Here is a 26682-nt window from a genome sequence, read left to right as displayed (position 1 = left end):
CGGATGGCGAAACGACCGGGGAGCCCCCTGCCAGCCAGCCCCAGTGCCCGGAGTACCCCGCGCCGGGCCGAAACGCAGCCATGGCAAAGGGGTCCGAGCCCCGGTCCCCCGTCCCCTCGGCAGCGACCCCGGGCCCAACGTCACTTCCGGCCCCGGCACGGTCCCGGTCGCGGCGGAAGCGGCAGAGGTTCCGGTTCCGGGTGAGCGCTCGAGGCGCCGTTGTCAGCGGCTCCGCTCGACTCCGCTCCGCTCGGCTCCGCTCGGCCCGGCCCGGCCTGGCCTCCGCCTGCCGCCACCATGTCGGTCCCCAGCGCCCTCATGAAGCAGCCACCGATCCAGTCCACGGCGGGCGCCGTGCCCGTCCGCAACGAGAAGGGTGAGCTGGGGGCCCGGGGCTCAGCGGGGTGGCCGGATGGGCGCGGGGCCGGGGCCGGGGCCGGGGCCGGGGCCGGGGCTGGGGCGGCGGGGGCGCGGGACCGAGACCCCCGCTGACGGCCCGGCGCCCGCAGGCGAGCTGTCCATGGAGAAGGTGAAGGTGAAGCGGTACGTGTCGGGCAAGCGGCCCGACTACGCGCCCATGGAGTCCTCGGAGGAGGAGGACGAGGAGTTCCAATTCATCAAGAAAGCGAAGGAGCAAGAGGTCGAGCCCGAGGAACAGGAGGAGGAACTGGCCAACGACCCCCGGCTCCGGCGCCTCCAGAACCGCATCGCCGAGGATGTGGAGGAGCGGTGAGCGCTGGGTCAGGCGAGAGCTGAGCCCCCTTTGCCTGTTTGGGGCCGGGGGGCTGGGACTCTGCACTACACGGAGAAACTGCACAGGGCAGGAGCTGGGAACATTGTCCAGGCAGTGCAGGAGCATTTGTGACTTCTTGTATCCACGCTGCACTGTGCCTTGGGCTGCTTTCCAGCCAGGAGTCAGCCAGGCACAGTCCATATCCAGGTGTGTTTGGGTGGATGGTAGAAAAAACAGGTTCCAAAACAGAAATTAGAGCAGTGTGCTGAGGCTATAGGTAATGAGGGAGGATGGTGTCTCATGAAATGCACTCTGGGCAGCCCACAGCCTCCCAGCTCAGTTGGTGAGGGTGATGAGAGCCTCCACCATGTTGCCCATGTGCTCACGCAGGCTGTGCTCCGCTGCAGCCCGTGATATTTCCATCTCTGTCACCTGCAGAAAAACACCACTGAGTGCTGTTTGCCTCCCGTGGAGCTGCTGTTGGTTTTGTTTTCACTAACAAGGAGTCTTCTCATTGGGAACTCCATTCTTCCTTGAAGCATGTACAGGGAAGAGCTGGCAGTGCCCAGCCACTGTGGCCTCCTGGGAGAGAACGTACCAGTTCTGGCTGTGTTTAGCAGTCCCAGTGCTTACCGTGGCCGTGCTAGAAGCTATTTGTGAACAGTCACTTTCCAAGTGCCGTGCATTAATTGGGGTCTCCTGCAGGCTGGCAAGACACCGCAAAATCGTGGAACCTGAAGTGGTTGGAGAAAGCGATTCAGAAGTGGAGGGGGGAGAAGCTTGGCGCCTGGAACGGGAGGACACCAGTGAAGAGGAGGAGGAAGAGATCGATGATGAGGTGTGTTTGCAGAGCCAGATAATGGGCCTAGGAAAGCTGGAAGGGCACAGGCTGGAACTGCCCTTTGCATGGAGATGTGGGCTCTCTGATGTATCTGGACAAGTGTCACACCTAGCCACGACTTAACCGTGGTAGGTTACCATCCTCTGGCATGGAACAGGACACTGGGGGAGGCCACACCACGTCCAGAGAGGCAGGTGCATCTTCTCAAAGCCAACACTCCAGACATGACATGTGTTTCACAGGAGAGAGAGAAGTGATAGCAGGGCAGGCCTCTGACTGCTCTGCGCTTGTCCCCATTAGGAGATCGAGCGTCGGCGTGGGATGATGCGTCAGCGAGCACAGGAGAGGAAAACTGAGGAGATGGAAGTGATGGAATTAGAAGATGAGGGTCGGTCGGGAGAAGAGTCTGAGTCAGAATCCGAGTATGAGGAGTACACGGACAGCGAAGATGAAATGGAGCCACGTCTCAAACCGGTCTTTATTCGCAAGTAGGTGATGGAAGTGCGTGGGCTGGCCCTGGATCGTGGTAGTCAGAAGCAAGGAGACCTTGCTGCCACGGTCTCTTTTCACTGTGAGAAGCCATTGACCTCCTTGGGGTGGGATGGGATGGTCACAGCCTGGCAGGGCACAGCTAGGGAGCAAGGACACCCACAGCCCCATATCAGTTGCATTGGGTTGCTGTGGCATCAGGCTGTGGAGTCTGACCAGAGCTCTTGGGCATGGGCCATACGCTGGCAAAATGACGTGGTAGTCCCCAGAAAGGGGAGAGTCCCGGGACTTGACCTGTCCTTGGAGACGGCAAAGGCTGAAAGCAGCTGCAGTGTGGGAGCCAGTGCGGGGCTGAGCGACTGCACTGGCTCGTGGGAGGGCTGAAGGCTGTCATGGCCCTGCTCTCAGGAAGGACCGGATCACAGTCCAGGAGAGAGAAGCAGAAGCTCTGAAGCAGAAGGAGCTGGAGCAGGAGGCAAAGAGGATGGCAGAGGAGAGGCGCAAGTACACGCTTAAGGTACGGAGGGGTGGGCTGGAGGCCGGAGGGGGCAGCCACTGCAGCAGGCTTAGCTTGGACCTCACTGCAGATTGTAGAAGAGGAAGCAAAGAAGGAGCTGGAGGAGAACAAGCGCTCACTGGCAGCACTGGATGCACTCGATACAGATGATGAGAACGATGAGGAGGAGTATGAGGCATGGAAAGTCCGTGAGCTGAAGCGTATCAAACGAGACCGCGAAGAACGAGAAGCGTAAGTATTGTCTTGCAGACCATAGGCTGAGAGCCCACAGGCAGTTAAAGCACCTTTTCCTCAGGCTGCCCTTTGGCAGCAGGGTCTCAGCTGGACTGAATGCCCAGAGCCCCTCCTGCCTGCCCTTGGGGTGCTTTTGCTTCCTAGCAGTAAATGTGTAAGCTCTCAGGTGGTAGCTGGTGACAGCCTCTCTCCCAGGAGATGCTGTGGGGACACAGGGTCTCAGGAGCTTCTCTCCCACCCAGCATGGAGAAGGAGAAGGCAGAGATTGAGCGTATGCGGAACCTGACGGAGGAGGAGCGCCGTGCTGAGCTCCGGGCCAATGGCAAAGTCATCACCAACAAAGCAGTAAAGGGCAAATACAAATTCCTGCAGAAGTACTACCACCGCGGTGCCTTCTTCATGGTGAGTGTGCTTAGGGCCAGGCCTGGCTGCACTGGCTGCAGGTGTGAGACTGCAGGGCCACCTTTTCCCTGTGGGGAGCCTCCCCTCTCCCCTGGTGCCCTGGGACAAGAGGCAACCTTCAGAGGCAGCATGGGGCTGAAGCTGACCCAGTGACTTCACCAGAGCGTGTCAGGTTAGGGGTTCCCAGTTGAAAGGGAGCTGAAGCTGCAGACCTGTCCCTGTGCTGGTGTTCACGCTGACAGTCCCAGCCAGAACCAAGTCAGCTCTGGATGGACCACTGGAGAAGCACCCTGAGGAACAACGCTCACATCCCCCACTCCAGCAGGAGTTAATAGGGCTGCAAGTACTGTGGCAGCCCTGGCAGAGCAGCAATATGACCTTCAGGCAGCTTCCCCCACTGCTGCCAAGACTTGCTGGAACCTTTTTGGCTGAGCAAATGTGTCCTCCTGCAGGATGAGGATGAGGAGGTGTACAAGAGGGACTTCAGTGCTCCGACCCTCGAGGACCACTTCAACAAGACCATCCTGCCCAAAGTCATGCAGGTAGGTGTCATGCTGGCAGAGGATGTCCAGCCCATATGCCAAGGGGTGGAAGTTCTGGGCAGGGGGGAGGAGCTGGTCCTGCTTCCCCACTCAACAGCTGCTCACAAGTTCTTCTGCTCCCCAGGTCAAGAACTTCGGGCGCTCAGGGCGGACGAAGTACACGCACTTGGTGGACCAGGACACCACCTCCTTTGACTCTGCCTGGGGCCAGGAGAGTGCACAGAACACCAAGTTCTTTAAGCAGAAGGCAGCGGGAGTGCGGGATGTCTTTGAGAGACCCTCGGCCAAGAAACGAAAAACAACCTAAGAGCATGGGCTGGAGGGTCTGGTGTGGCTCATGCTGGCAGAAGGGCGCTGCTCTGCCAGCTGCCAGAGCCTGGGCAGGGCCAGAAGGGACATGTTCCAGGACTCCTGTGGTGGCAAGCCCTTCCCCTGCCTGTACCATGCCTACCCTGATGAGGTGTCCCACTCCCTGTGCTGAGCAGACCCGATGGGTTCCTTGCCCACGCAGTGTGGAGGATGATGGCCTGTGGTGCTGGCCAGGCTGGTGGCCACACTATGTCCCAGCAACGGCCACTGTGGAGCCTTGGCAGTGTCTGGAACATTGCAGCACCACCCCTGGCTCCAGCACATCCACTTCTGGAAGAATTACAGGACTTTTGCACCTCTCTGGTTTAAAACCCCTTGCTTGTACTGTCCCTGGTGTCAGTCTGGGCTCTGTTTTGAGGTGGTCAGTGGTGACCCTCTCTCCTTACCATGGTCCTGCAGGGCTTGGCTTTTCTACCTGTGTGGGGTGGGAGGGTTTGATTAAAGGTTCCATTTTTTTTATGCACTCTGGTCCCATTCTTCTTCAAGACATGGCCATCCTGTTCTGTGCCTTCCTTGTGAGCCAGGGTGAGCTGGGGCAGCACAGGAGGCACCAGCCTGGGCAGGGCATGCTTGATCAGCTGTCACCACTGCCTCAGGCCTGTGCCTGTCCAGCCTGTGCTGCCCCATGGGCAGAGACTAAAAGAGGGGAGAACAGCATGTCTCTCTGCTCAGGCAGGTCACTTTGTCCTGCTCTAGTCACGGGGGTGCCCAGCAGGCACTGCCAACACAATGCCACATGACTGGGCCCCACTTGTGGGTACCATGCACTCAGGGCCAGGGGCATGTGCTCAGCACTGTGTAGACCACAAAGACAGCCCAGTCCCACCAGTGCCTTTATTGGTATGGCAAGACGCCCGTGCCCGGCAGCCCACGGCCTCCCAGCTCAGTTGGTGAGGGTGATGAGAGCCTCCACCACGTTGCCCATGTGCTCGCGCAGGCTGCGCTCCGCTGCGGCCCGCGATATTTCCATCTCCGTCATCTGCAGAAAAACAGCCATGGCCCCGTACACCACCCGCAGGGCCCTGCGGGCTGGGGCAGTGGGGGACACCCACCCACGGGGACACCAGACCGGCCTCAGGGCAGGCATGCACCGGCCTCCTCCGTGGGTGCAGTTTCGCACCCACGATTTGGGACGTGTCACAGCCTGCTTGGGGTCCCGCCCCTACTCACAATCAGCTCTAGATCCTCCTTCTTGATGGTCACTTTTGCCAGTTCTTTCTCCCTACGACAAGAGATGGACAAACCTCCGGTGACCAACAGTCCCCGCTGGCCACGGCCCCGGTGTTCCCTCGGCCGCGCGGTGGGCAGGAGCGACCCCTGGCAGCGGCGTGGGGCTGGGAGGGGGCCGGGGAAGGGCCGGGATGGCAGACAGGGAAGCAGATGCCTGGGTCGTGTCCCGAGTAGTGACAAGTTCCAAGCCAGGCACTGCCCCGGAGCGAGCGCGGACGATTACCTCTCCTGCTTGGCTTTCTGCTCCCGGGACCTCCGGTCTCCGATCACCGACATAGCCTGCCAGAACGAGCGCGGTCACTCCGCTGCGCGGCACCGGGCGGGTCAGCGCCACGCCGGCGGCACGGGCACGGGCACTGGCACCGGGACGGGCGTGCAGGCGCGGTGGTCAGCGCCCGGATCGGCCCCGCGGCAGGCAGCGCCCGGCCTCCCACCCTGGCCCGGTCCCGTCCCGCCGCCGCACCGTCTCCAGGTTGGAGCTCTGGATCTCCTTCTCCTCCGCGTAGTCCGTGACGCGCTCCAGGTCCGCCGCGCCGCTATCGTGCTTCCGCGGCTTCTCGGCCGCGCGACCGCCCGCCCCATCGCTGCCGCCGCCGGAGCCGTTCGGCTCCGTCTCCAGCTCCAGCTCCACATCGCCCTCCGCCGCCATGCCGCCGCCGCCGCCCGCTTCCGGTCACGTGCGCCGCCAGAACCGAGCGCGGGCGGGGCCAGCTCCAGGCCCGGCCCCGCCGAACCGGCACGGTCAGCGCTCCCGGGGCTCCGGGCAGGTGGGAGCTAGCAGTGCCGGCACTCCCGGGCTTTCGGGCCGCTCGATAGCAGCGGGCCGCCGGCGCTGCCGAGGCGCAGAGCCAGGCCGGGCGGGCGCAGCCCCGCCGCTGCCCGCGAGTGCCCGCGGGCGATACACCGGGACTGCCGGGTCAGGACCCCGATGTGGCTCCCACCGCCTCCACACGGATGGTCGGACGAGGCAGGCCGCAGCGGGGCCCTGGCCAGGTCCCCGGGCGCTGGCGGGGGGAGGCGGCCGAGCTGTGGCCGTGCTCCCCGGTGCCGGGCCGCCGGAGGCCGTACCGCAGCGCGGCCCCCGCTGCCGCGGGCGCAGGCGGGCCCGCCCCGCCGCTCCCTTCGCGCACGCGTCTCACGTGTCACCCACCCCCGCGGTGGGGACACCGCGTCCCTTGGGCCGGGCCGGGCCGGGCCGGGCCCCGCGCGGTAGCGGGTCGCGGGGGATCTGTGTCACCGCCGCTGCAGCCGCGGCCCCGGCACCCGCCGTGTCTCATGGCTCTGCCAGTTCAAAGCCTCAGTGGCTGTGGAGCAGCTGAAGAAAGGCGACGCCAGCACCAGCGCAGAGCCCCCTGCATCCCCCCGCTTGTCCCCAGCTCGTGCCCCCCTGCGGCATGCTGCTGCCCGCTGGATGTGCTCCATGCCGTCCCGCTACCCAGCGAGGCCCCTTAGGTGCCTCTGTGCCCGGGGCTGCTCCACCCTCCAGTGAACTCCACACCCCGCAGCCCCTCCGCACAGCTGTGTGCTACTGCTCTGGGATCATGGAGACATCATGCGCAGACCCCACGTGCCCCTCATGCAAGCTCATGTCCCGGCCACCTGCCAGGGCCTCACCCTGCCCGAGGAGGGACCGGGGTCTAGGCAGGGATGCCCATGGCCAGGAGTCACTGGACAGTGCCCACTGAGCACCCCAGGGGCGGCTGCCTGGAGGGAACAGCGAGCAGATGGCAGGGCGGGCCGAGCTGACAATCCCCTAATCCCATCAACGCCGCGGGGGCTGAGCAGAGCCGAGCTGGGCCATGGCGGGCACAGCGGCACGGGGGCACCTCCTGCACCCGCTGCTTTTCCAGGTGGGACTTGGGGTCTGGCAGGGCTGGGAGCACGGCTGGGAGCGAGGCTGGGTGGTAGGGTGTGCTGGGCCAGGCTGGAGAGCAGTGCTGGTCCCCTGGGATCCCCACTGACCGTGCCCCTCCCCAGCTCTGCTGCGGTTGTCATGGGCTCCGTGTGTCCACGAGCACACGCATCCTCTACACGCTCCTGCATGTCCTGGCCTCTGCTGTGTGCTGCCTCATGCTGTCCCGCACTGTGGCCCAGACTATCACAGAGAAGGTGATAGAGGGAAGTGGGACACCCAGGGTGCCGGGAGTACTGGGGGTCCCAAGGGTGCTGGGGGTCTCTGTTGGGATCTGTGATAGCCTGGGGGTAGTGGGGTGCCAGGCACGTCAGGGCATCCAGGGGAGCACTGGGCTTGCCAGAATTGCCATGGGTGTCAGGAGTACTGGGATTGCGAGGATACTGGGGTGGTGGGATAATGACAGGGCTGCTGGGAGTGCCAAGGGGGAAGGGGTGCCAGGGGTACCAGAGATGCAAGATTTACTTGGTGTGCTGGGGTCCCAACAGTCCCAGGGTACTGAGAAAGGTATTAGGAATGGTGGGAATATTGAAAGTTTGAATGTGCTGGATGCCATGGGCACTGGAGGGTGATGGGTGGACACACCAGCAGCCCTGTCCCATCAACCACTGTGCCTGCCAGGTGCCCTTCTCAGTGGTGCTGTGCCAACACCTGCCCGGGGGCACAGACTGCGAGCAGCTGGTGGGCTCCTCAGCCGTGTACCGGGTCTGTTTTGGCACTGCCTGCTTCCACCTGGCACAGGCTGCCCTGCTGCTGAACGTGCGCTCCAGCTCTGACTGCCGTGCGCAGCTCCACAATGGGTAAGAACGGGCCATGGGGCTGGGACAGGGTGTCCTGGGATGGGGCTGCCCTGGGGTGGGGCTGTCAGAGGCTCTGTCCTACCTACTGACGTTAACTGCCCTGCAGGTTCTGGCTCCTGAAGCTGCTGGTGCTGGTGGCCCTCTGGGCCGCAAGCTTCTTCATCCCTGAGGACAACTTCATCCAAGGTGTGTCCCCCACCCTATCTGAGCTGGCACCCTGGGCACCCCTTTTGGCCCCCACTTGCCCTGTGCCATCTCTGCCTCTGTCCTCTTCCCCCAGCCTGGCACTACACAGGTGTCTGCGGGGGCTTCGCCTTCATCCTTATCCAGCTGGTGCTGATCACAGCCTTTGCACACACCTGGAACAAGAACTGGTGAGTGCTGGGGTGCCGGGTGGGTACGTGCCCACTGCCACTGCTCATCCACTCTTTCGCAGGCTGACAGGCGCTGCACAGGACAAGCGCTGGTATCTGGCCGTGCTGCTGGCCACGGCCACCTTCTACACCCTTGCCTCTGCCGCCTTCTCCTTCCTCTACAAGTTCTACACCCACCCAGCCGCCTGCCACCTCAACAAAGCACTGCTTGCCATCAATGGCAGCCTCTGTGGCATCATGTCCTTCATCTCCATCACACCATGTGTGCGGCTCAGTGAGTACCACACAGCACAGCATGGTGGGGCTGCCATGCTGCATGGCCAGCTGTGTCCTGGGCTGGGGGTGACCGTGGGCCCCAGCTCAGGACCAGCACTTGGGCACTGGAGGAGAACCCATTTCCCCAGGGTTCCCACTGGCCCTTCCTATACCTTGGCACAAGGTGCTGGACGGGCGAGTGGCAGGAGGGGACTCCCCAGGGCCCACTCAGAGCCCCACCCAGCAGCTCATGTTACTCCAGGAACTCCAGTAACACCTCTATCCCCACTCTTGCAGAGCAGCCGCGCTCAGGGCTGCTCCAGTCCTCAATCATCAGCTGCTATGTGATGTACCTCACCTTCTCCGCACTGTCCAGCCGCCCTCCAGAGAGAGGTGGGAGTCCCTGTCCACCACCAGCAGTCCCCGCCATGATGCATGCCCTTCTCACCTCCACCTCCCTGCAGTTCTGTACCAGGGGCAGAACCTCACTGTCTGCTTCCCGGGGGTCCGGCAGGATGAGCTGCAGACAGAGGACACCACCGTGGCCGTGCTGGGCGCTGCTATCATGTACGCCTGCGTGCTCTTCGCATGGTGCGTGTACCCTGCCGGGGACAGCCAGCCCACCTGGCACCACCTGGCAGCCAGGGGTGTCCTGAGGGGTGGCAGGACAAGAGCAGGTGGGGCATTGGTGGGTGGACAGGGGCAGCACAGCAGAGCTCCTGTGGCCGTTGGGAATCCATGGGGCAGGCTGGGAGCCTAGCACAGGGTGATGGGTGCCTGTGCTATCATTTCTGCCTCTCTCCTGGGCACAGCAATGAAGCCTCGTACCTCGCTGAGATCTTTGGGCCCCTCTGGATGGTGAAAGTCTACAGCTTTGAGTTTAAAGTGAGTATGGATGCAGCTGTGCTCCATGCCCTGCTATGGGCACCCACCACCTCAAGGCCCTGTCCCAACCCCAGAGAGGGGCAGGTCTGTCTAGCCAAGCACAGAGGGCTGCCCACACCACCTGCCCTGGCATCAGGCAGGGCTCAGCCTGGCCATGGTGGCCACAGGGCTGGGCAGTCACCACTCTGTTCTCCCTGCAGAAACCTTCCTGTTGTTTCTGCTGCCCTGAGAAGATGGAGGAGGAGCTGAGAGGTGAGTGCAGTGTCTTCATGGGAGAGTGGGCAGAGCCTGTGTCCCAGCCTGGGAGTGCCATGCCCCCACACTCCCCAGGCACCGACCAGACATGTGAGCACGTAGAGGAGAATGCCAGGGGACAGTTCATCATCCAGGATGAGCAGGACCGGGTGGTTTACAGCTACTCAGCTTTCCATTTTGTCTTCTTCCTTGCCTCGCTCTATGTTATGATGACACTCACCAACTGGTTCAGGTAGGGCTCTGTGCTGCTGCCCAGCCCTCCCTGCTCTCACTCCAAACCTCTGTGCCAGGCCATGATGACATCACCGAGCTGGCATCTGCCAGGGATGCTCAGGGCCCTGTGCTGGCAGACCTGCACTGCTCCAGTGGCAGCTGTGCAGCGCAGCAAGAAGGGCTGGAGGGCCCATGGAAGGGACATACCCAGTGGCACGCAGCCACTGAGACACAGGATGATCTGGTGGCTGCAGCTGGCACTGGAACCCCCTGTGTTGGCATCCTTTGGGTACCCAGTCCTGCCCTCTCCCACCAGCTATGAGAATGCAGTGCTGGAGACCACCTTCACACATGGCAGCTGGTCAGCCTTCTGGGTGAAGGTGTCCTCGTGCTGGGCTTGTGTCCTGCTCTACCTGTGGCTGCTGCTGAGCCCCTTCTGCCTCCATGGCTCCCCAGAGCACCGACACAGCAGTACAGGGCCACGCATCGTGCGGCGCCGCCGTGCTCCACAGCGCATCAACGTCTCCACATAGTCCCTGCCAGGACAAACTGCACCCAGGGCTGGTCCCTGCTGTGCTCCGTGCCTGTGCCCTAGATCTACTTGGTCCTCCTGGCCTCCTGTGACAGACCCCCTGTCCCAGGAGACAGCAGCACCTGAGAGCCTGAGGAGAACATGGGGGGGTGGATGCTCCCAGGGATGCCCAAAAGGCCAGAGCCAGCTGGTGACAGGTGCTCAGCCCACAGCCTGGTTGCCCTGGCCTCACTGGGTGCACTGGGGGAGCAGGGCTCTGCCCTGGTGCATTCACTGTAAATACCTGCTTCAATACATTTTTATATAAAACTCTGAACTGAGCCCGTGCCATTGCCCTGCGCAGGCTGCTGCCATAGGGATGGAGGGAGGGGGTGCCAGCCCTGTGAAACAACCTGAGTCAGCAGCACTGCTGCAAGTCCCCACAGAGCCTGGCCCGGATGGGGGGGTTCTGCCAGACCCCTGTGCTGCAGGCAGTGCAGGCCGTCCTCTGGGAAACAATGCCTTGCTTATGCCTGCTGCAAGCACAGGCCATTGAGCAGCCTGCCACAGCCACTGGCATGGCCCTCTGGGCCCTTCGCTGACAATTCCTGCAACACCATGTGTCCTTGGGGCTCCCCAGATACCCCAGCCAGGGCAGATGCACAGGAGAAGGGCTTGAGTGTTCCTCCTAGCAGGGCTGGACTTCCAGATCAAGCTGCTGCTGGTGGATGGGGAGTAAACCACACTACAGACCTGGGACACAGCTGGGCAGGAGAGGTGAGAGCACAGGGCCAGCAGGCCTGGGGCTGTGGCAGGGCTCCAGCAGCAGCCCCACAGCAGCCAGTCACCGCACCAGCGGTGGCGACAGCACCAGCATTTGGTACTGGAGCATCACCCAGTCCTACTTCCGCAAAGCCCATGGCATGCTACTCCTCTACACCATCAGCTCCCTGAGCAGCTTCCTCAGCATCTGCCAGTGGATTGAGGACATCACGGTGGGAAGGGTCCAAGAGGCACTCAGGCCCCAGGAGAGGGGCAGGAGCCTTGAGGCTTTCAGGGGGTGGGATGTGCTGTGGCCCAACCTGTCCTGGGGAACAGGAATGTGGCAGGCAGGAGCTGGGCTACTGGCAGGCAAGGGGCCCCCCCCAGGAAAAGTGAGAGTGCTCCCCACAACCTTTTATCTTTTCTTGGTGTTTCTATCAGGCCTGGAACTGCATTTGGCTCCCAGGTTCAGCAGAGGCATGATGTGAGGCAGCCACTGCGGCCATAGGCTGCCAGCCCCAGAGAGCCCCATGTCACCCTTCTGTCCTGCAGTCGAGTAGTCACAGCCATTGATGCTGGTGGGGAACAAGATGGACCTGCAGCCTGGCCTGGCAGAGGGGGTCCACACAGAGCAGGGGCAGCTGGCCATGCTGAGCAGCAGCTCCTCAGGGCCCCCGGGGGAACCAGGGCCCCACTGCCACCCACTGCCAGCCCCAGGCCCGCGGCTGCCTGTTCTGCGAGACCGGCGCCAAGGACGGCACCGGCTGGTGGAAGGCGGCGCTTCATCTGGCTCGATGAGGAGCCCAGGCTGCGGCGGGACCCGCCGCCGTGCTGCCGGATGCGGCTGACGCCACTGTAATGACCCTGCAGGGAGGTGAACAGGCCGATCGGCGCCGGCCTCAGCCCTGGGCTGGACCTCGCCGCCACCCGGACGGCTCCGCGCTGGTGCCGGACGGGCAGCTGCAGCTGGGCCCGCCCCGGCCGTGCCGCAGCGCGGCTCTCCCCCGGTGCGCAGGCCCGGCCGCCATCTCTCCACCGCCGCCCTCCGAGCGGCCCGGAGCCCTGGCTGCGCCCCGGCCCGCTCCGGCGCCATGCCGTCCAGCTTCGCTCCTCGCGGCTCCCAGCTCTCCCACCCGCCCCGGGGCGCTCGGCCCTCAGCCCCCGCGCTGATCCCCGGGTGCTGCCCCAAGGACCGCCCAGGCCCGACCCCACCTCTGTTCCTCACCGTCGAGATGCCGCCGCTTGACTCCGCCACGGCCGCGCTCGGTCCTCCTCTCCGCGGACGCGATTGCTCCGCCGGCAATGCCCATGCTCGCCCACCCCCCGCCCGGCGCACGGACGAGCAGACGCAGCGTGCAGGGCTCCACAGCTACTTTAATAGGGGACGGCGCCGCAGGGCGCGGGGCGATGCCGGAGGTCCCGGCGGGATCCGGCCTGGGGCGGCGCGAGGCATCCTGCCGGCGGGACCGGCCCTGGGGCGGCAGCCCGGCGCGGCCGCCCGCTACTTGTTGCCCTCCTTCTTCTCGTCGGCCTTCTTCTGCTTCTGCTGCATGATCTCCGAGTCCCTGCGGAGAGCGCGGCGGGGCTGGCGGCGGGGCCGGCACCGCCGCGGGGCGGGAGCAGGGAGCGGGGCAGGGGAAGCCGGCGGGCCGGCCCGGCGCTCACCTCTGCTTGCGGGCGGCAGCCGAGAGCCCGTCGTCCCGCCGCTTGCCCTTGCCCGAGTCGCTCTGCTTCTTCAGGTTCTTCTGCCGCGCCAGTTCGCGCTGGTTCCCGCCTGCCACAGCGTGGCCGCCTCAGCGCAGCCCAGCCCCGCTTACCGGCCGCGGCGCCACCCCCCATACCTCGGCCCCACCACTGCCCGCAGGCCGGGTCCCGGCGCGCCGGGCGGATCATGGCATGGCCCCTGACCCCGGCCCCACCGCACCCCTGGGTCCCAGAACAGCCTCCCACCACACTTGTCAGCCCCAGCCCCCTTCCCTTCCTTCCTTCCCCCCAACTCACGGGTCATGGCGCCGCTCCCTCCCACCTCCACTCCACCGCCACGTCCCGCACTGACCCCCCCCACGCCCCGCCCCGCGCCAAGCTTTAAGGGACGCCACAGCCAATCATTGCGCCGATCCATCCCCCGCTGCACTCCCATTGGCCCCTCTCTCCGGCAAGGCCCCGCCTGATTGGCCGCGGGCTATGGCCTCCCTTCTGCCGGCGGGGGCGAAAAAGCCGGAAGGTTGGGCGCACGCGCCGCAGCCGCCTCCGCGCGACAGGATGCGGGACGTGGGGAACCGCCCCCCGCCGTGACGTCACGAGGCGTGCGGGAGCGCTGCCGGGCGGGGGGCGGGGCGGGGTCCCGCCGGGTCCCGCCCCTCCCTCTGCCCTCCGCCGGCAGATTTCTTCTCCGCCCCCGGGAGTGTGGGGCGAGGTGGGGAGCACGGCACGAGAGCTCTTCTATCTCCTGGTCAGGCTCTGGGGCGGTGCGGGGCCGCTCAGATCGCTCCTTCCTCCGAGGGCGGTGCGGGGGATCTACAGGGAGGGACGGCTATAAGCGCTATCCGCTCCAAGAGGGTGCGGGGCGGGCATCCGTCCCTGCACAACCCAATTCGCCTACGCACGCGGGGCTCGGCGGCGGTATCGGGTCGTGGCAGGGATTCTGCGGGCCGGTGCCGGATGGAGGGCTCTGGCGCTTCGTCAGCCGTGAGAGCTCGGTGTGGATCACCTACGGACGAGGGGCGGCTGCGGTGGGACACCCGACCCACCGACTCCTGCGGGATCCTCTTCCTCCCCGTCGCTCCTAGCACCAGGTGCTGTAGGACCACCGCCCGCCCTCGCACCCCACCTCCCACACCTTGCTGGCCGGGTCCAGCTCCAGGGCTCTCCTCAGGACGAGCGCCGCCTCTGCGTCCCGGCCCTGCTCTGCCAGCAGCTGCGGGGAGAGAGGCGCAAGGTAGCTGGACGGCCGGGCCGAGAGGAGCGGGGCGGAGCGGGGCGATGCGAGTCCCACCTGGCCGCGCCGGAGCAACGCCCGACCGTTGTCGGGGCTGATCCGCAGGGCCGCCTCGCAGGCCGCCAGCGCCTCCTCCGCCCGCCCCAGCTTCAGCTCGGCAGCCGCGCAGTTGTTGAGGCACTTCACGCGCTGCTCCCGCAGCTCCTCTTCCTCCTCGGGCCCGGGCGGAGCTGCGGGGCGAGTTGCGGCTTCAGCGCCCCAGCCCCGCAGCCCCAGGCCCTCCCTCCCGTCCGGTCTCACCGGCGGCGGGGCCGTCTAGGGCACGCAGGGACAGCCGGTACGATCGCAGCGCCGCGGCGAAATCACCCCGCGCGAAGTGGAAGTTGCCCCGCTCCCGGCGCTGTGAGCCCAGGCGCAGACGGACGGCGGGCGGCAGCGGCTGCGGGTCGGGGCCGTCCCGCACCTCTAGCAGCGTCACCTCGAACAGCAGCGGCGCCTCGGGCGGCACGTCGGGCTCCCTGCTGGTACAGCGCCGGCTGCCCGCGACCCCTGCCCGCGACCCCTGCCCGCCCCAGTTCCCTGCCCTGCCGGCCCCACCGGCTCTGGTCCTCCTGTCCTCGCCCGTCCCTCCTGTCTGCCCGCCCCGGTCCGTCTGCCCTCCCCCAGCCTGCTCCAGTCCCCGCCTGCTCGGTCCCCCTGCCCGCCCTACCTGCCCGGGCGGCCGTAGGCGTAGGGGAAAGCGGCGAGGAAGAAGGAAACCTCCCCGGGCTGCATGGTGGGGACGCCCAGCTCCAGAGCCTGTGGACGGGCACGGCGGGGCTGGCGGGTCGGGGCCCAGGGCGGCGCTGAGCTCGCACGGCACTGAACCGCGCACCGGTTCGGGCTCACCTGCACGACGTCCCCGTGACCCGGCACGAAAATGAGCCGCGGGTCCCGCTCCACCAGCCCGCCGTCCTCCAGGGCGCCCAGCACCTTCACCGACACCTCCTGGCCCGGCAGCGGCCGCGGCCCGCCCAGCCCGGCCCGCACCACGCGCTTCCGCAGCAGCCGGTCCTCTGCGGGGCAGGAGGCGCTGAGAGTCGAGCCGGGAGTCCCGAAATTGGCACTCCTTGCTCGACTCCCCCCGGTACCGGCCGTCCTAGCCTGGACCGCTGGCCCGGCTGGCCCTGAGGCCGCCCGTCGGCGCTCACCCGTCAAGTCGCTCCAACCGTCGGAAGCGAAGAGCGGCCCGAAGCCGCCGGGCCCCGGCACTGCCAGCGCCTCCAGCCGCCGGTAGAAGAGCTGCTCCTCCTCGCGCACCGACGGCACCGCGATGGCGGTGTGAGGCAGCCGGAACCGCACCCGCCGGTCCCGGCCAGGCCCCCGCGGCCGCCCGCCGGCCTCTGCTTCCCTCTCCGGGGAGCCGCCGGGCGACGGGCCCGGCATGTCCGCCCCCGGCCCTCCTCACCACCCGCCGCTACCTGTTGGCCTCGGTCCGGACCCGCCCGGGGCTCGGCGGCGGGTGCCCACGGCCCCTAGCCCGCAACGGGCGTGTCGCCGCCCGTCCCACCGCGCCGCGACTGCCGGGGGTTGCCCGGGCCGGGGACACCGCGCAGCGCATGCCGATGCGCCGTTACCTAATGCCGGGAAGCGGCTCAGGGGATTAGCCCGGGACGGCGGCAAAAATAGCTGGCCCAGGGCGAGCCCCGCCACTGGGCTGCCGCCGCCCGCCCCGCCCGCTGCTGCCCCTCGGGACCGCCCGCCCGCCGCCGTCGCGCGTTCCAGGCAATGCCGTGGTCTGCGGTACCGAGGCTGCGGGCCGGCTCTCTCCCAGTTACCAGCAGGAGAAAAATCACTGTGAATATCTCCATCCAAAGCTGTCTCACAGCAAAAGCCTGATTCTGCAAGAAGCAGGACCTCCCAAGCAAACTGTTGCTGCAGTTATTTCCCTGCTCATCCAGCCTTTGAAGCAGTGCCAACTGCTCCAGCTGCCCTGAAACACCTGGGGCCAGCTCGTTCCCTGCTCCATGGAGGGCCATGGCTGCATGGGGAGAGTCAGAAACAAAGACCTGATCTTTTGCTAAGACCTGAGCCAACTCAGGGGGAATGTGTTACTTTGGGTGGTGGCTTCCCCCTTTACCCAGGACCAGCTCTCCACACAGGTTTCACTGAAAGCAAGGTCTGTAGCCATCCTGTTTGCCAAGTATTCCAGGCAGCAAATATACAAATCCTTCATCAGATGCCTGTTTCTCCTCACCTGAAGCTCAGTACCTTCAGTGCAGTTGCAGCACAGTGAGGGACATCCGGGCAGCCACCAGCACAGCCCTTCCTCATCCTCTGTCCCTCCTGCCAGAAAGTTTCCCTAGGCCTGTGCTAACTTCACCCAGGCTGCTCTAGCACCAGCAGTGATGCTCTAGGCCAAACATGCTGAAGAGTTTTACCTGTGTTCAGTGCCCTGGCTGCCACAAGGTCAACAGTCACAGAGCAGGGAGCAAAGCCAGGATTAGAATCACGGCCCTGGCTCTCCTTGGCTTGATGGAGAGCACTGTTCTGCCCAGCAAGGAGGCAGCACTCCAGTTTGGTGTTACACGGGTAACTGTCAGCTGTCAGTGGAACTTGCTGTGTTCCTTTTCCTTGCAGCAGTGCTGGGAGCCCACAGCCAGGTGCAGGGCTCCTGCCAGTCTGTGCAGGGCGCACTGGACATCACATGCTCCTCCAAAGGTGCCTAGACACCTGCATGCATTAGGGGACCTGCCACAGCAGCAGAGCACAGAAGGGAAATGTGGTTTGAGATGCTAATGGAGCTGCAAAAGAAACTTGTACTGCACAGTTACTGTAGTCAAAGAAGTACACCCTAAGCCTTGCATGAGCTACTGTACTTGGAGAATTCCAGCATCAAAACACAAGGTACCCAGGCTTTGAGTTGTGGGGGAGGAAGTCACAGAGAAAGCAAGCTCTGGCTCTTGCCATAGTAACTGCTGCCATGCAGCAATACTTTAAGTGTGCTGACCCTCACTTCAACTTGCATGTAGTCCAGGAACCCAGAACCAGGGCAACAGCTCCTACCTGGTCCGCCCATCTCTTTCCTGCCCTTCCCAAAGGAAAGCAGAACACCCTCAGATGGTCAGTCACAGCCCACAGCACATGGTCTACTCCTATCCTCCTGTAGGGAGACCCACAGCTACCAGCCTATTTCTCAGCATGAGAAGGAATAATTAACTGGTTGTGTCCGCCCTCACCGCAGCCAAGCACCAGACTGTAACAAACACCCTTGGCCCTGGCCCTACCTGTGTTTGGGTAGAGGCTGTAGGTAGTAACACTCCTCTCCTACACCTGACTACTCCTGCACCAGCTTCAAAGCTGATTTACTGCTGCTGCTGAGCAAGGCCCTTGCCAGCCTGCTCCATATGCCTCCAATCCAACAGTCACAGTGAGCACCACGTACCTCTGAACTCGCTAGGGCAGCACACAGCAAAGGCACTTGTGACCACAATTCCCCAGTCGAAAATGTGTGTAAATGCAGCAACCGAAGCCCAACACATTGGGATAGCTGTTGCTGCTACATTCTGGAGGGGCTCAGGCAGCTAAGGAAAGAGGATAAAGGGCTAAAAGCTAAACGCAGTGGCTAGGAGGGCTCACTGTAGGGAACAACTTGCAGCAGGAAGCTGCTGCCTATGAAGAACAGGATCCCATTGCTAGGTCTGATGGGCTGCCCCAGGACAGGGACACTTGGTCTTAAGGGGGTCATTTTATTGTTTCACTTCTCCAAATGTACAAAAAAAATTAGAAAATAACTGTACCCCCACCCCCTCCCAAACCACAAAACAAACCTGGGGAGCCCCACAACAGTGCAGCTAAGAGACGGCAGGAAATTAAACATTACTAGATACAGCAGCTGGGGCTCCTCGGCCCACATGGCCACTGGCTCTCCACAGCCCAGAACTGGCCCCAATCTGACCAGTGCTTCCCCGATTCACACAGAGCTCATCCTGACAAGGCGGCAAGCAGGTACTTTACAAATCCTCCTTCACCTTCTTCTTGGATTTCTTGGATTTCTCTTCCTCCTGCAGCACGGGAGTGTTGGTTGCCTCCCGCTTCAGGTAGCTGATGAAGTCACTCACTTCTCTGCCCCCCTGCAGAAAGCAAATGACAGTCAGGCAGGACCTGTAGCCACCATGGATTTCCCCTCTCCTGAAGGGGGTTCAGGTGCCTGGCAGGAGACCCAAGTGACTGCAAGCAGAGTTCCCCCCGAGGGCCTGCAACACAAAGTACAATGCTCCTAGCAGGTACCATCAGGTGTACTCCCAAGGTAACAGGACACAGTGCCACCCCCAACTCCAAAGAGGCTTGAGTGTAATTAGAACACCTGGATGCTCTTTACAAAGCATCAAGAACCACAAAATATTCACCTCATACTTCTTTGGACTCTGCTTCTTGCCAGCTGGAGCAAAATAGATGGTGGGGAAACTGGAGAGAGAAGAAACACATGAGCTCCTGAGATGCTCTGATTTCTATTAGACCAGCCCCAACTGAAGAGACTCACACCCCGCACACTGCCTTAACACGGCACAGCTTCAGTGGCTCTGAGGCACCAAGTGTGGCCTTCAAGAGCCCGGGAGAACTGGCTGAGCTCACAGGTTCAATTTTGCTAGCTGAACTGCTTTTGGAACAGCAAGCCCAGATTTGTTTTCACACTGCCAGAACAGAGTCTCAGCAGATTCCAAAACAGCAGATCAGACCTCCAGGCAGAGCCAGGACACCAGAATCCTGGAGAAGCCAGGCAAATTAGTGTATTTTGTTTTCACTCTTGATTTCCATTGCCCAGCTGTCACCTAGCTATTGCGTGGCAACCCACACACCTTTCCCCATGAGGCTCTTTCAGCTCTTCAGTGCTGTGCCCCAAGTCAGAGAGGGACATGTGGTGTCACAGCAGTCAGACCTACCCTCGGACTTCATAGGGAGAAGGCACATCATTAGCTGTAGCATCCATTTTGGCAATGATGATATTGGGATCTTTGCTGAGCTGTGGGTAGAAAGAACCCATCAGTAACCAATTCCAAAATCCAGGAACCCAGCTGTCAGCATGATGTGGGACACTGTTATCAGAGGACAGTGCATAGGGAATGCCACTTCACCAACCCCCACTACATGGGAGATTATCATCATGCAGAAGGAAAAGACCCAAAACGAAACTTGGGCCGTTGAGGCCAGTCACTGAATCCAGGAATATTCCTGTGCCCTAGCCAGTAACACAGACTAAATATACCAGTGTGGTTGCTACCACAGATCCTGCTTCAAGATATCTGCACTCCACAAAGAGACCAAAATCTGTAGTCTTCAGGAAGGAACAATTATGCCCCATTGTCAGAGGCTGGAAAGAACCTGCACGATCATTTATTGCTGCAAAATTCTAGTTCACATTTGCAAGAATCTCAGACTTACCTTCTCCCCCAATTCTTTGTATTTGGGCTCCAGATTCTTGCAGTGGCCGCACCACGGTGCATAGAACTCTATCAGGACATCTTTGTCTTGTGCATTGACAATTTCATCAAAGTTCTCAGCCACCACCACCTGGAAGGGTTGATCACACCAGTTAGTTCCTTTGAAGTCAGAGATGAGGCGATGACATGACATACTCCGCACACTCCACCCTCCACCCAAGCCTGGGTCTCCCACACCTGCACAGCGAACAGCAGAACCAAACACAGCACTCCTCATCTGCACCATGCAGGTAAAAACCTGCCATAAGTTACCAGCACTACCTCCAAGTGAGGTCTGCATACGGTGTCCTCGCAGGAAGATAAAGCCATGTCTTTTTAATCCCAGCAAGCAATCAGCAGGACTGGCTGAGGCCATTGCCCCATCGCCCCAAAAACATCTGTGAATCCCGTGACTCGCACTCCCGTGTAAGGCTCTCATCAAAAAGCCAGGCCAGTGAATGCTCTTACTCAGGGCAGAATTGCCTGGGAGGGTGAAAGGCAGGAATTCTACCAGATCTCAATGATGAGATAAACAGGGAGATCGCTAAAATAGTGCAGTCACAACCAATGGGAAGACCATGCCATGAAGGAGTGAGCACAAACCAAGAGGACAGGCCTTTGCGTAAGCCCTGGAAATCTGGATGCTGCTGCACTCACAAAGCAGCTAACTGCTGGAGCCAAGCAGCAGTTACTATGCTAAGAGAAAAAAACAGAACCCAAACTGCAAGCTGCAGGTGATATCTCCATCACCTCAGAAAGCTGCAGTGGAATAAGGGAGTGAGTAATTCCTCTGTCTATCAGCACAGAGGCCTCTTGAGCTACCACCATGCCTCACTCCCAGCACTTCACACAGGCACAGGAAGCTGCTGCTGAGCAGTGTCTCTGCAGCCTTAAGCAGCACTCACCTTTACAGGGCCATCATTGCTTTCAGGGACAGGCTCTGATTTCAGGTATTTTTTCAAGTTTCCATCAAAGTAATCTTGCAGGAATCTCTCCAGAGCCTTTCCGTCGCGGCTGAAAGAAAAGTGATGTTACAGCCATCATCACACACACACAGGATGAGACAAGGCTTATTTAAGCTACTTCCACCCACACAACAGATGCCACCTGCATCTCTGACAGCACCAGTCTGGGGCTGGCTTAATAGAGCTCCAGAACAAGTGCAGTGATGTCCTTAAGGGCTCTGACAGGAGGCTGGATGCACATCCCATTCAAAGTTTTAGGCCTTCCAGCATTCTTCAGGCTTTTTTTTTTTTTTTTTTTTTTTCAAAATGAAAGGTACAATGAATTTTTCTGCCCTTTATTGCACCCTAATTCCTAACCAGAATTTCAGGATCTTGAACTAAATTCTCTCCCTTTGTATAACAGGAGGGGCTGCAAGCTTTCTAGAGAGTAGGAAAACACATGAGCAGGAGCCATTTTGACCCAGCAATTGCTTTTTCCAGCTGCAACAGCCAGCTTTCCTATTTCCTCAAAGCTAACAAAGTATCATCTGGTCAGAGACCTCTAGACCAAAGTCCATCAGATGAGACCCATTACCATCAAGTTCAAGAACTCACGAGAACTCTTCTTGCATGACATATTTATCTCCTTTGGCAGTTCTGATGGCAACGACAGGGGCCTCACCCACACTGCTGTCCAGACCAAACTCAGAAAGCTCGTGGCCAAAGGTTTTTCGACTAGCAACAGCATAAGACAGTTTGTGGCCAGCATCCAAGAACTTCTTTGCAATCATCATAACTCTGAGGGGAAAAAATAAACAAAACCACAAAGCGTTACTTCTTTGAACATTTTCTTCTACACAATGTAACACCCTTCAAGATGACATACACATCGGACTAGGAATTCAGTGGCACAATGTGCTCCTCAGAGGCAAGTCCTGTAGAAATGGTGCCGAGAAGCAGACCAGTGCCTGTGGCGACTGAGGCAAGTGTTGCGTTTGCATCCTCCACCTGCATGACACCAGGGTCTCAGGCACGAAGGGCAGAATTGCACACCACAGCAGTGAGGCAGTTTGTGGGTAAGGTCTAGGTTCCTAAGGACCAGGGATGCAAGAGCAATCACACAGGATTTCAGAGGATTGTGGATTTCAGAGGACCCAAGCTATGGAAGCGCAGCAAGGCAGGAACAGTGTGAGGCCGATTTACCCCCACCACTCCCACCTGTTGCGCCAGTAGTTGGATCCCTTGGCATTTTTCTCGTAGTCAACGTCGTAGTATGCCACCAGCAAGTCCTTGCCCTGGATCAAGTCTTTGTTGTCTTCAGTCATGTGAGGGCAGATGCCAAAGCTGTCAATGAGAGAGGTATTAGGAGAGTCCATGACCCCAGAACAGGCTTGACACAGCACACTTGCTTCCCACCCAGGAGTTAAATGCCAATGATCAATCAGGCCTCAAGAAGAAATGCTTTGCTCATTCCTGTACCAGGTTTTTTCTGAGTCAAATCTCCATCTCCTGCCACATCAGTGGCTAGAGCTGACCCAGTTAAGACCAAAGCTAACACAGCTCTCACAGGTTCAGTTTTTAAACAGAATCATGGTTAGAATATGGAGAGTGCATGCCAACAGCCATGTCAGGATTTCAAGAAGGTGTCCCCAAAGGGAAGGAGTGCCAAGACATGCAGCAGAATGAATGCAGCAGCAATGAAAAAACAAGCTCTGACAGGGCCAAAGCCAACTGTGGCCAGTTCTGTCACATTTGTTGGTGAGGAATCACTCACATGTTCTCCTGGATGAATTTCTTGATCTTTCCACTAGTGATTTTGTCTTCTGGATACTTGATAGAACTCTCCTCAAACTTGTTGGTCAGGCGTGGAGGACGGAATAGGACAATACCTCTGTGGGGAACAACGTATTGTGAATTAGTTCAAAGTGTCCCTGGGAGGCCAAGGACAGCAGCCAGATGAGGCAAAAACCCACTCTCCAGTGACAATCCCCACTCACCATTCATAGCTCAAACAACACTGTCTGGTTTCTTGATGGCACTAGTGCACTACGTGTAGCTGTCAGAGCCTTCTCCATGATTCAGAGAGGCCACAATGAGAAACAAAACTCTTACCATAACAACGAATACGGAAACAAAATGTCTCTGTTGAGATACTAGCCACACAGAGGCAGACACAAACACTTCAGAGACCATTTACACCTTTCTATCTCAATTCAAAAGAAACACCACTGTCAGCTGAGGAAGAAACCAGACCTTAAGCTGTGTTTAGAAACTGAAGCCATTTAAGTGGAATCCATGAATTTGTTCCAAATGCCTAAATAATGAGAAATCTTTGTATGAAGTAACTTACTCTCCATCTTCCTTGTACTTCTGGACCAGCTGCTCCTCGGTGGTGTGCGCAAAGCGGTAGTTATCCCTAAGGCTGTTGGCTGCTTTCATGAACTCTGAATAAGCGTCCCCAGATGCATCGCCAAAGAAGCCTGCAGTGGAAAGGCAGACTGTGACCTCAAACCAACCCAGCTCTGGACCCTCCGCAGGTCTCAGCATTTTTCTCTACAATGCACTGGATCAATCCTGAATCCAGTTCTTCAGTGCACGTTGAGATGTTTATTTTGGGACCTCCTTGCACCCCCGGCCAACCCTTTCCAGCAGCAGAAAAGTTACGCAGGAGAAGCCCTAGTTGGTCATTCAGCCAAGGACAATTGTCCCCTGAACACCCAAACATCCACTGGTGATTGTGTAACCGCTGGCACTTAATACCATTAAGTTTAGGAATGCTGGTTAATACTCATGTGGTCATACCTACAAGATGGCACCTGATTTGCACCACCTGCTGTTGCCACATGTAACCACAGACACCCAATGCCAACAGGCCTCTGATGCCACCAGAGCAACAAAAGCACCCAAAGCAACCAAAAGCTACCTGTTGTTAGCCAGCCAAGAAAACAACAACCTTTGGAAAACATATACTATAATGCCAGGGGAGCAAATAAAGCCAGACAGCCATGGGGAAAAAAAAAAAAAAATTTGGAGGGAATACCTAAAGGTCCTCAAATCCAATCTCCCACTTGAAGCGGGACCAGCCCCAGTCAGACTAGGTTGCTCAGAGCTTTGTCCAAGTTGTGACAATCTCCCAGGCTGAACATTTTAAAATCCCTCTGGATACATGTTCTAGGGCTTTATTATTCTCATTACCAGCAGTGGTTTTGTTCATGTCCATCTGGAATTTCATTTGCTGCCGCCTGTGGTACTGCCTCTGCTCTTTCCACACGAGCTCCCAGAGCCCACTCATTTCAGGATGCACCACCCCTACTCACCCACGACAGAAGCATCTTTATCACCAATGAACTTCTCAAATTCAGCCACAGAACCGAGAGCCACCGAAGCAGGTCCTGCCTGTTTCTTGAGATGGCTGACAATCCCATCTTGAAAGATTAGCAAAATAAGTAAAGGGATCAATACCAAGTTCCACAAGACATTTCTCAAGCTTCCTAAACCAGAAATTGTTTCTGCAGAGTCCATACACATCTCCCATACGATAAATAAGTGAACTGAAGGACTGCTCCCATCAGCTTCACACAGGAGCTTTCTAGCATCCTGGAAACTAGGAGCTAATGTGGAAACCTTCACCTTTAAAAGAGAGCTTTAAAGGAAAACAAACATCCCAGGCTTGGCCAGCACAAAGAGTTCTGGAGAGGGTAAGGGCTTTGGGGGTGTATGTATAGGTGTGAACCTCCTCTGTATCCCTGGCTGTTACATGCTGCCTCCTGCAGCAGCTCAGCAAACGAGACGCTGCCAAACAGTTCTTACCTGCTGTTCTGGGCCCATCATAGGTTCCTGCCTCTTCTCCATCTCGAAAAATCTTTAATGTGGGATATCCACTGACTCCATACTTGTTACAGGTGTTGGAGTTTGCTGTACAGTCAACCTAAAGGAAAAGACACCTTGCTACAAGGACTGAGATCCAGCCCTAACACACTGATCCCAGACAAGGGACTAGAGGGATCCGTCACACACTGCCTGGTACTCGACAGCCCAGATTGGGAAAGAAGAAGCACAGGTATAATGAGACGCCCGGAAAAATATTTGAGAAAATACTGCAAAGACTAAATAGTTTCAAGTTCGACCAGACTACACACCAAAAAAATACTAGAAAGGATAGTTTCTTTCAATCAATAACATGGCATTTCTCAGTACCTTGTCAGTCCCAAAGTTCATATAACATTTGAAGAAAACAGGCTGACCTGACCAGGAGGCCATGGTGCCAAAAGTCCATGCCACTTCCCATAAAGGAAGAGAGACACCCTGATTTGAGAAAACTCTACGAGTTTTGTACAGAAAAGAAAGCTCCTAGTCAGCATGCCTCAATGGGTACGTGCAGCACGGCGCTCGCTCATCACACAGCTCCGAGCAGGCCTATTTCCCCGGCTGGGGCGAGCCCTCACACACCCTCTGCACAGCAGCCGCGCAGTTGCGGCCCTACAACGATCGGCTTCCAGATTATTTCAGCACCCCAAGGTATCAAAGAAACGACGTCCGTCAGGCCTGCAGAGCAGGAGCCCGGTCGCTGGCCGCCCCCGGGTCCGGCCCAACGCGGGAGCCTGTGCTCACCTTCACGAGAGGCACGATCCCCTTCAGCCGGGTCGCGGCCGACTCGTACTCCGGCGCCAACCGCTTGCAGTGTCCGCACCTAGGGGCACGGAAGGGAGTCAGACCGGCCGAGTGCCCCTCTCGGCCCGCCCCCGGCCCCCCGCCCCCAGCGGCCCCTCACCAGGGCGCGAAGAACTCCACGAGCACCAGCCCCGGGCGCTCGGCTAGGCCACTCTCGAAATCGGCATCGCTGAGCTCCACCACGTCGGAAGCGCGAGCGCCGAGGGCGAGCAGCAAGAACAGCAGCAGCGCGGCAGGCAGGGCCGGCTGCGGGGGCCGGGGCGCGGACATGATGGCGAGAGCGGCGCGTCCGGCGGGTCCGGGAGCGGTGGGGCCGGGAGCGGCAGCTGAAGGAGCGCCGGGGCCGCAGCCGGAAGTCCGGCCCCCGCATCCGGATCTGCCGTGTGGCAGCTCCTGATTGGGCAGAACGTCACGGGGCACATGCCAGCGGGGGCGGGGTTTCCGCGCCGGCCCCGCCCCTCCTCATGGCCGCCGGTGCTCGGCGCTGCCCGGGCGGCGGCGGGGGCGGGCCGGGGCTGTGGGCTGGTGCCCGTCTTCCACCCTCGGTGCAGTCCCCTCCCATCGAGCCGGAGGCTCCCCGGGGCTGCGAGCTGTCGAGTCCGCGGTCGGTCTCCGGGAGCTTTGTTGGCCTGACGGCTGTGCGTTAACCCCACCGTATCTGTATCGCGCAGTGCCGGCGCGGCGGTGACACGTGCCCAGCACATGCCGCACGACAGCGCTCGGCTCGCTGCAGACTTGCCTGCTGGATTTTGCTCACGCATTTTCACCCACCACCCCTCACGCTCCGGCCCTGGGACAGTCTGGCGTTCCCCTGGCCCCGAGCCAAACCCAGGAACGGGTCTTTACCCGGTAACCCCATCCGTCGGCATTAGCACCTTCTGCTGGGGTCTGCGGTCAGAAGGTCCTTTGTCTGTGCCATCCCTGCCGGGGTGCTCGGTTCGTCCCCAGCTTTGACCGGGCACAGCCTGCTCCCACCTCACACCACCGTGTCTCGGTCCTGTCAGGGCCTGGGGCTGTCCCGGCACAAAACCCCGATTCTCTCTTTCCCTTTGCAGCGCACCGGGAAGCTCAGGTGGGCCTTGGGGGACAATGCATCAACTGGGGAAACGTTCTCGGTACCCCGTTTCCGCCTCACCATCGTTTTTTTTTTAGAGCCCACGTGCTCCTGCCCTCGCCTTGTCAGGTCCCTACCGCTGACCGCTGAGTTTTAGCAACTGCTCCGTTTCCCCAGAGCTGATGACTGGGGCCAGCTCTCATCAGCTCACCTCCGGCACGGGGGCAGCCGCCCGGGCTGTTTCTGGCATTTTTGTCACCAATATTGAGCTGCATCAGCCAGTCGGCCCCAG

General features: G+C 60.2%; 6 protein-coding genes across 13 annotated transcripts; 2 read left to right on the top strand and 4 right to left on the bottom strand.

Moving 5' to 3' along the window:
- Nucleotides 1-221: 221 nt before the first annotated feature.
- Nucleotides 222-4584, top strand: MFAP1 (microfibril associated protein 1). Its single transcript, XM_068203407.1, has 9 exons — nt 222-376; nt 510-729; nt 1439-1571; nt 1875-2062; nt 2472-2580; nt 2651-2811; nt 3057-3216; nt 3669-3758; nt 3883-4584. The coding sequence occupies exons 1-9, from the start codon at nt 298-300 to the stop codon at nt 4063-4065; spliced, it is 1323 nt and encodes a 440-aa protein (XP_068059508.1). The 5' UTR covers nt 222-297; the 3' UTR covers nt 4066-4584.
- On the bottom strand, nt 1049-6038 carry HYPK (huntingtin interacting protein K). 2 transcript variants are annotated; one of them, XM_068203413.1, is made up of 4 exons: nt 5821-6038; nt 5581-5636; nt 5298-5349; nt 1049-1165 (listed from the first exon to the last, which is right to left on the bottom strand). In XM_068203413.1, the coding sequence occupies exons 1-4, from the start codon at nt 6004-6006 to the stop codon at nt 1070-1072; spliced, it is 390 nt and encodes a 129-aa protein (XP_068059514.1). In that variant the 5' UTR covers nt 6007-6038; the 3' UTR covers nt 1049-1069. The 2 variants fall into 2 exon arrangements, with proteins under 2 accessions (XP_068059514.1, XP_068059513.1); XM_068203412.1 differs by lacking the exon at nt 1049-1165 and adding an exon at nt 4948-5106 and having other exon boundaries at nt 5821-6036.
- Nucleotides 6039-7021: 983 nt separating this feature from the next.
- On the top strand, nt 7022-12841 carry SERINC4 (serine incorporator 4). 5 transcript variants are annotated; one of them, XM_068203405.1, is made up of 12 exons: nt 7022-7207; nt 7335-7466; nt 7891-8069; nt 8176-8255; nt 8350-8443; nt 8506-8717; nt 8996-9091; nt 9163-9289; nt 9511-9583; nt 9784-9835; nt 9914-10070; nt 10368-12841. In XM_068203405.1, the coding sequence occupies exons 1-12, from the start codon at nt 7157-7159 to the stop codon at nt 10582-10584; spliced, it is 1470 nt and encodes a 489-aa protein (XP_068059506.1). In that variant the 5' UTR covers nt 7022-7156; the 3' UTR covers nt 10585-12841. The 5 variants fall into 5 exon arrangements, with proteins under 5 accessions (XP_068059506.1, XP_068059505.1, XP_068059503.1 ...); XM_068203404.1 differs by having other exon boundaries at nt 9784-10070; XM_068203402.1 differs by having other exon boundaries at nt 8176-8443; nt 8996-9289.
- SERF2 (small EDRK-rich factor 2) lies at nt 12681-13481 on the bottom strand. The gene is made up of 3 exons (XM_068203414.1): nt 13326-13481; nt 12990-13098; nt 12681-12889 (listed from the first exon to the last, which is right to left on the bottom strand). Exons 1-3 carry the CDS (start codon nt 13462-13464, stop codon nt 12826-12828), a joined length of 312 nt encoding a protein of 103 aa, XP_068059515.1. The 5' UTR covers nt 13465-13481; the 3' UTR covers nt 12681-12825.
- A 211-nt stretch (nt 13482-13692) lies between these two features.
- On the bottom strand, nt 13693-15993 carry LOC137481608 (peptidyl-prolyl cis-trans isomerase FKBP8-like). Of its 3 annotated transcripts, none has more exons than XM_068203408.1 (7): nt 15151-15993; nt 14972-15060; nt 14563-14780; nt 14320-14492; nt 14164-14241; nt 13931-14034; nt 13693-13841 (listed from the first exon to the last, which is right to left on the bottom strand). In XM_068203408.1, the coding sequence occupies exons 1-7, from the start codon at nt 15685-15687 to the stop codon at nt 13805-13807; spliced, it is 1236 nt and encodes a 411-aa protein (XP_068059509.1). In that variant the 5' UTR covers nt 15688-15993; the 3' UTR covers nt 13693-13804. The 3 variants fall into 3 exon arrangements, with proteins under 3 accessions (XP_068059509.1, XP_068059511.1, XP_068059512.1); XM_068203410.1 differs by having other exon boundaries at nt 14972-15317; nt 15453-15993; XM_068203411.1 differs by lacking the exon at nt 14563-14780 and having other exon boundaries at nt 14972-15317; nt 15453-15992.
- Nucleotides 15994-17974: 1981 nt separating this feature from the next.
- PDIA3 (protein disulfide isomerase family A member 3) lies at nt 17975-25693 on the bottom strand. The gene is made up of 13 exons (XM_068203406.1): nt 25437-25693; nt 25277-25355; nt 24476-24593; nt 23983-24090; nt 23016-23145; nt 22440-22556; nt 21884-22009; nt 21281-21463; nt 20627-20735; nt 19684-19812; nt 19185-19264; nt 18651-18708; nt 17975-18374 (listed from the first exon to the last, which is right to left on the bottom strand). The coding sequence occupies exons 1-13, from the start codon at nt 25604-25606 to the stop codon at nt 18255-18257; spliced, it is 1527 nt and encodes a 508-aa protein (XP_068059507.1). The 5' UTR covers nt 25607-25693; the 3' UTR covers nt 17975-18254.
- Between the last annotated feature and the right edge of the window lie 989 nt (nt 25694-26682).

The sequence above is a fragment of the Anomalospiza imberbis genome, chromosome 13 (genome assembly GCF_031753505.1).
Source record: "Anomalospiza imberbis isolate Cuckoo-Finch-1a 21T00152 chromosome 13, ASM3175350v1, whole genome shotgun sequence".
Lineage (NCBI taxonomy): Eukaryota > Metazoa > Chordata > Aves > Passeriformes > Viduidae > Anomalospiza > Anomalospiza imberbis.
This window is presented reverse-complemented; position numbering and strand designations above follow the sequence as displayed.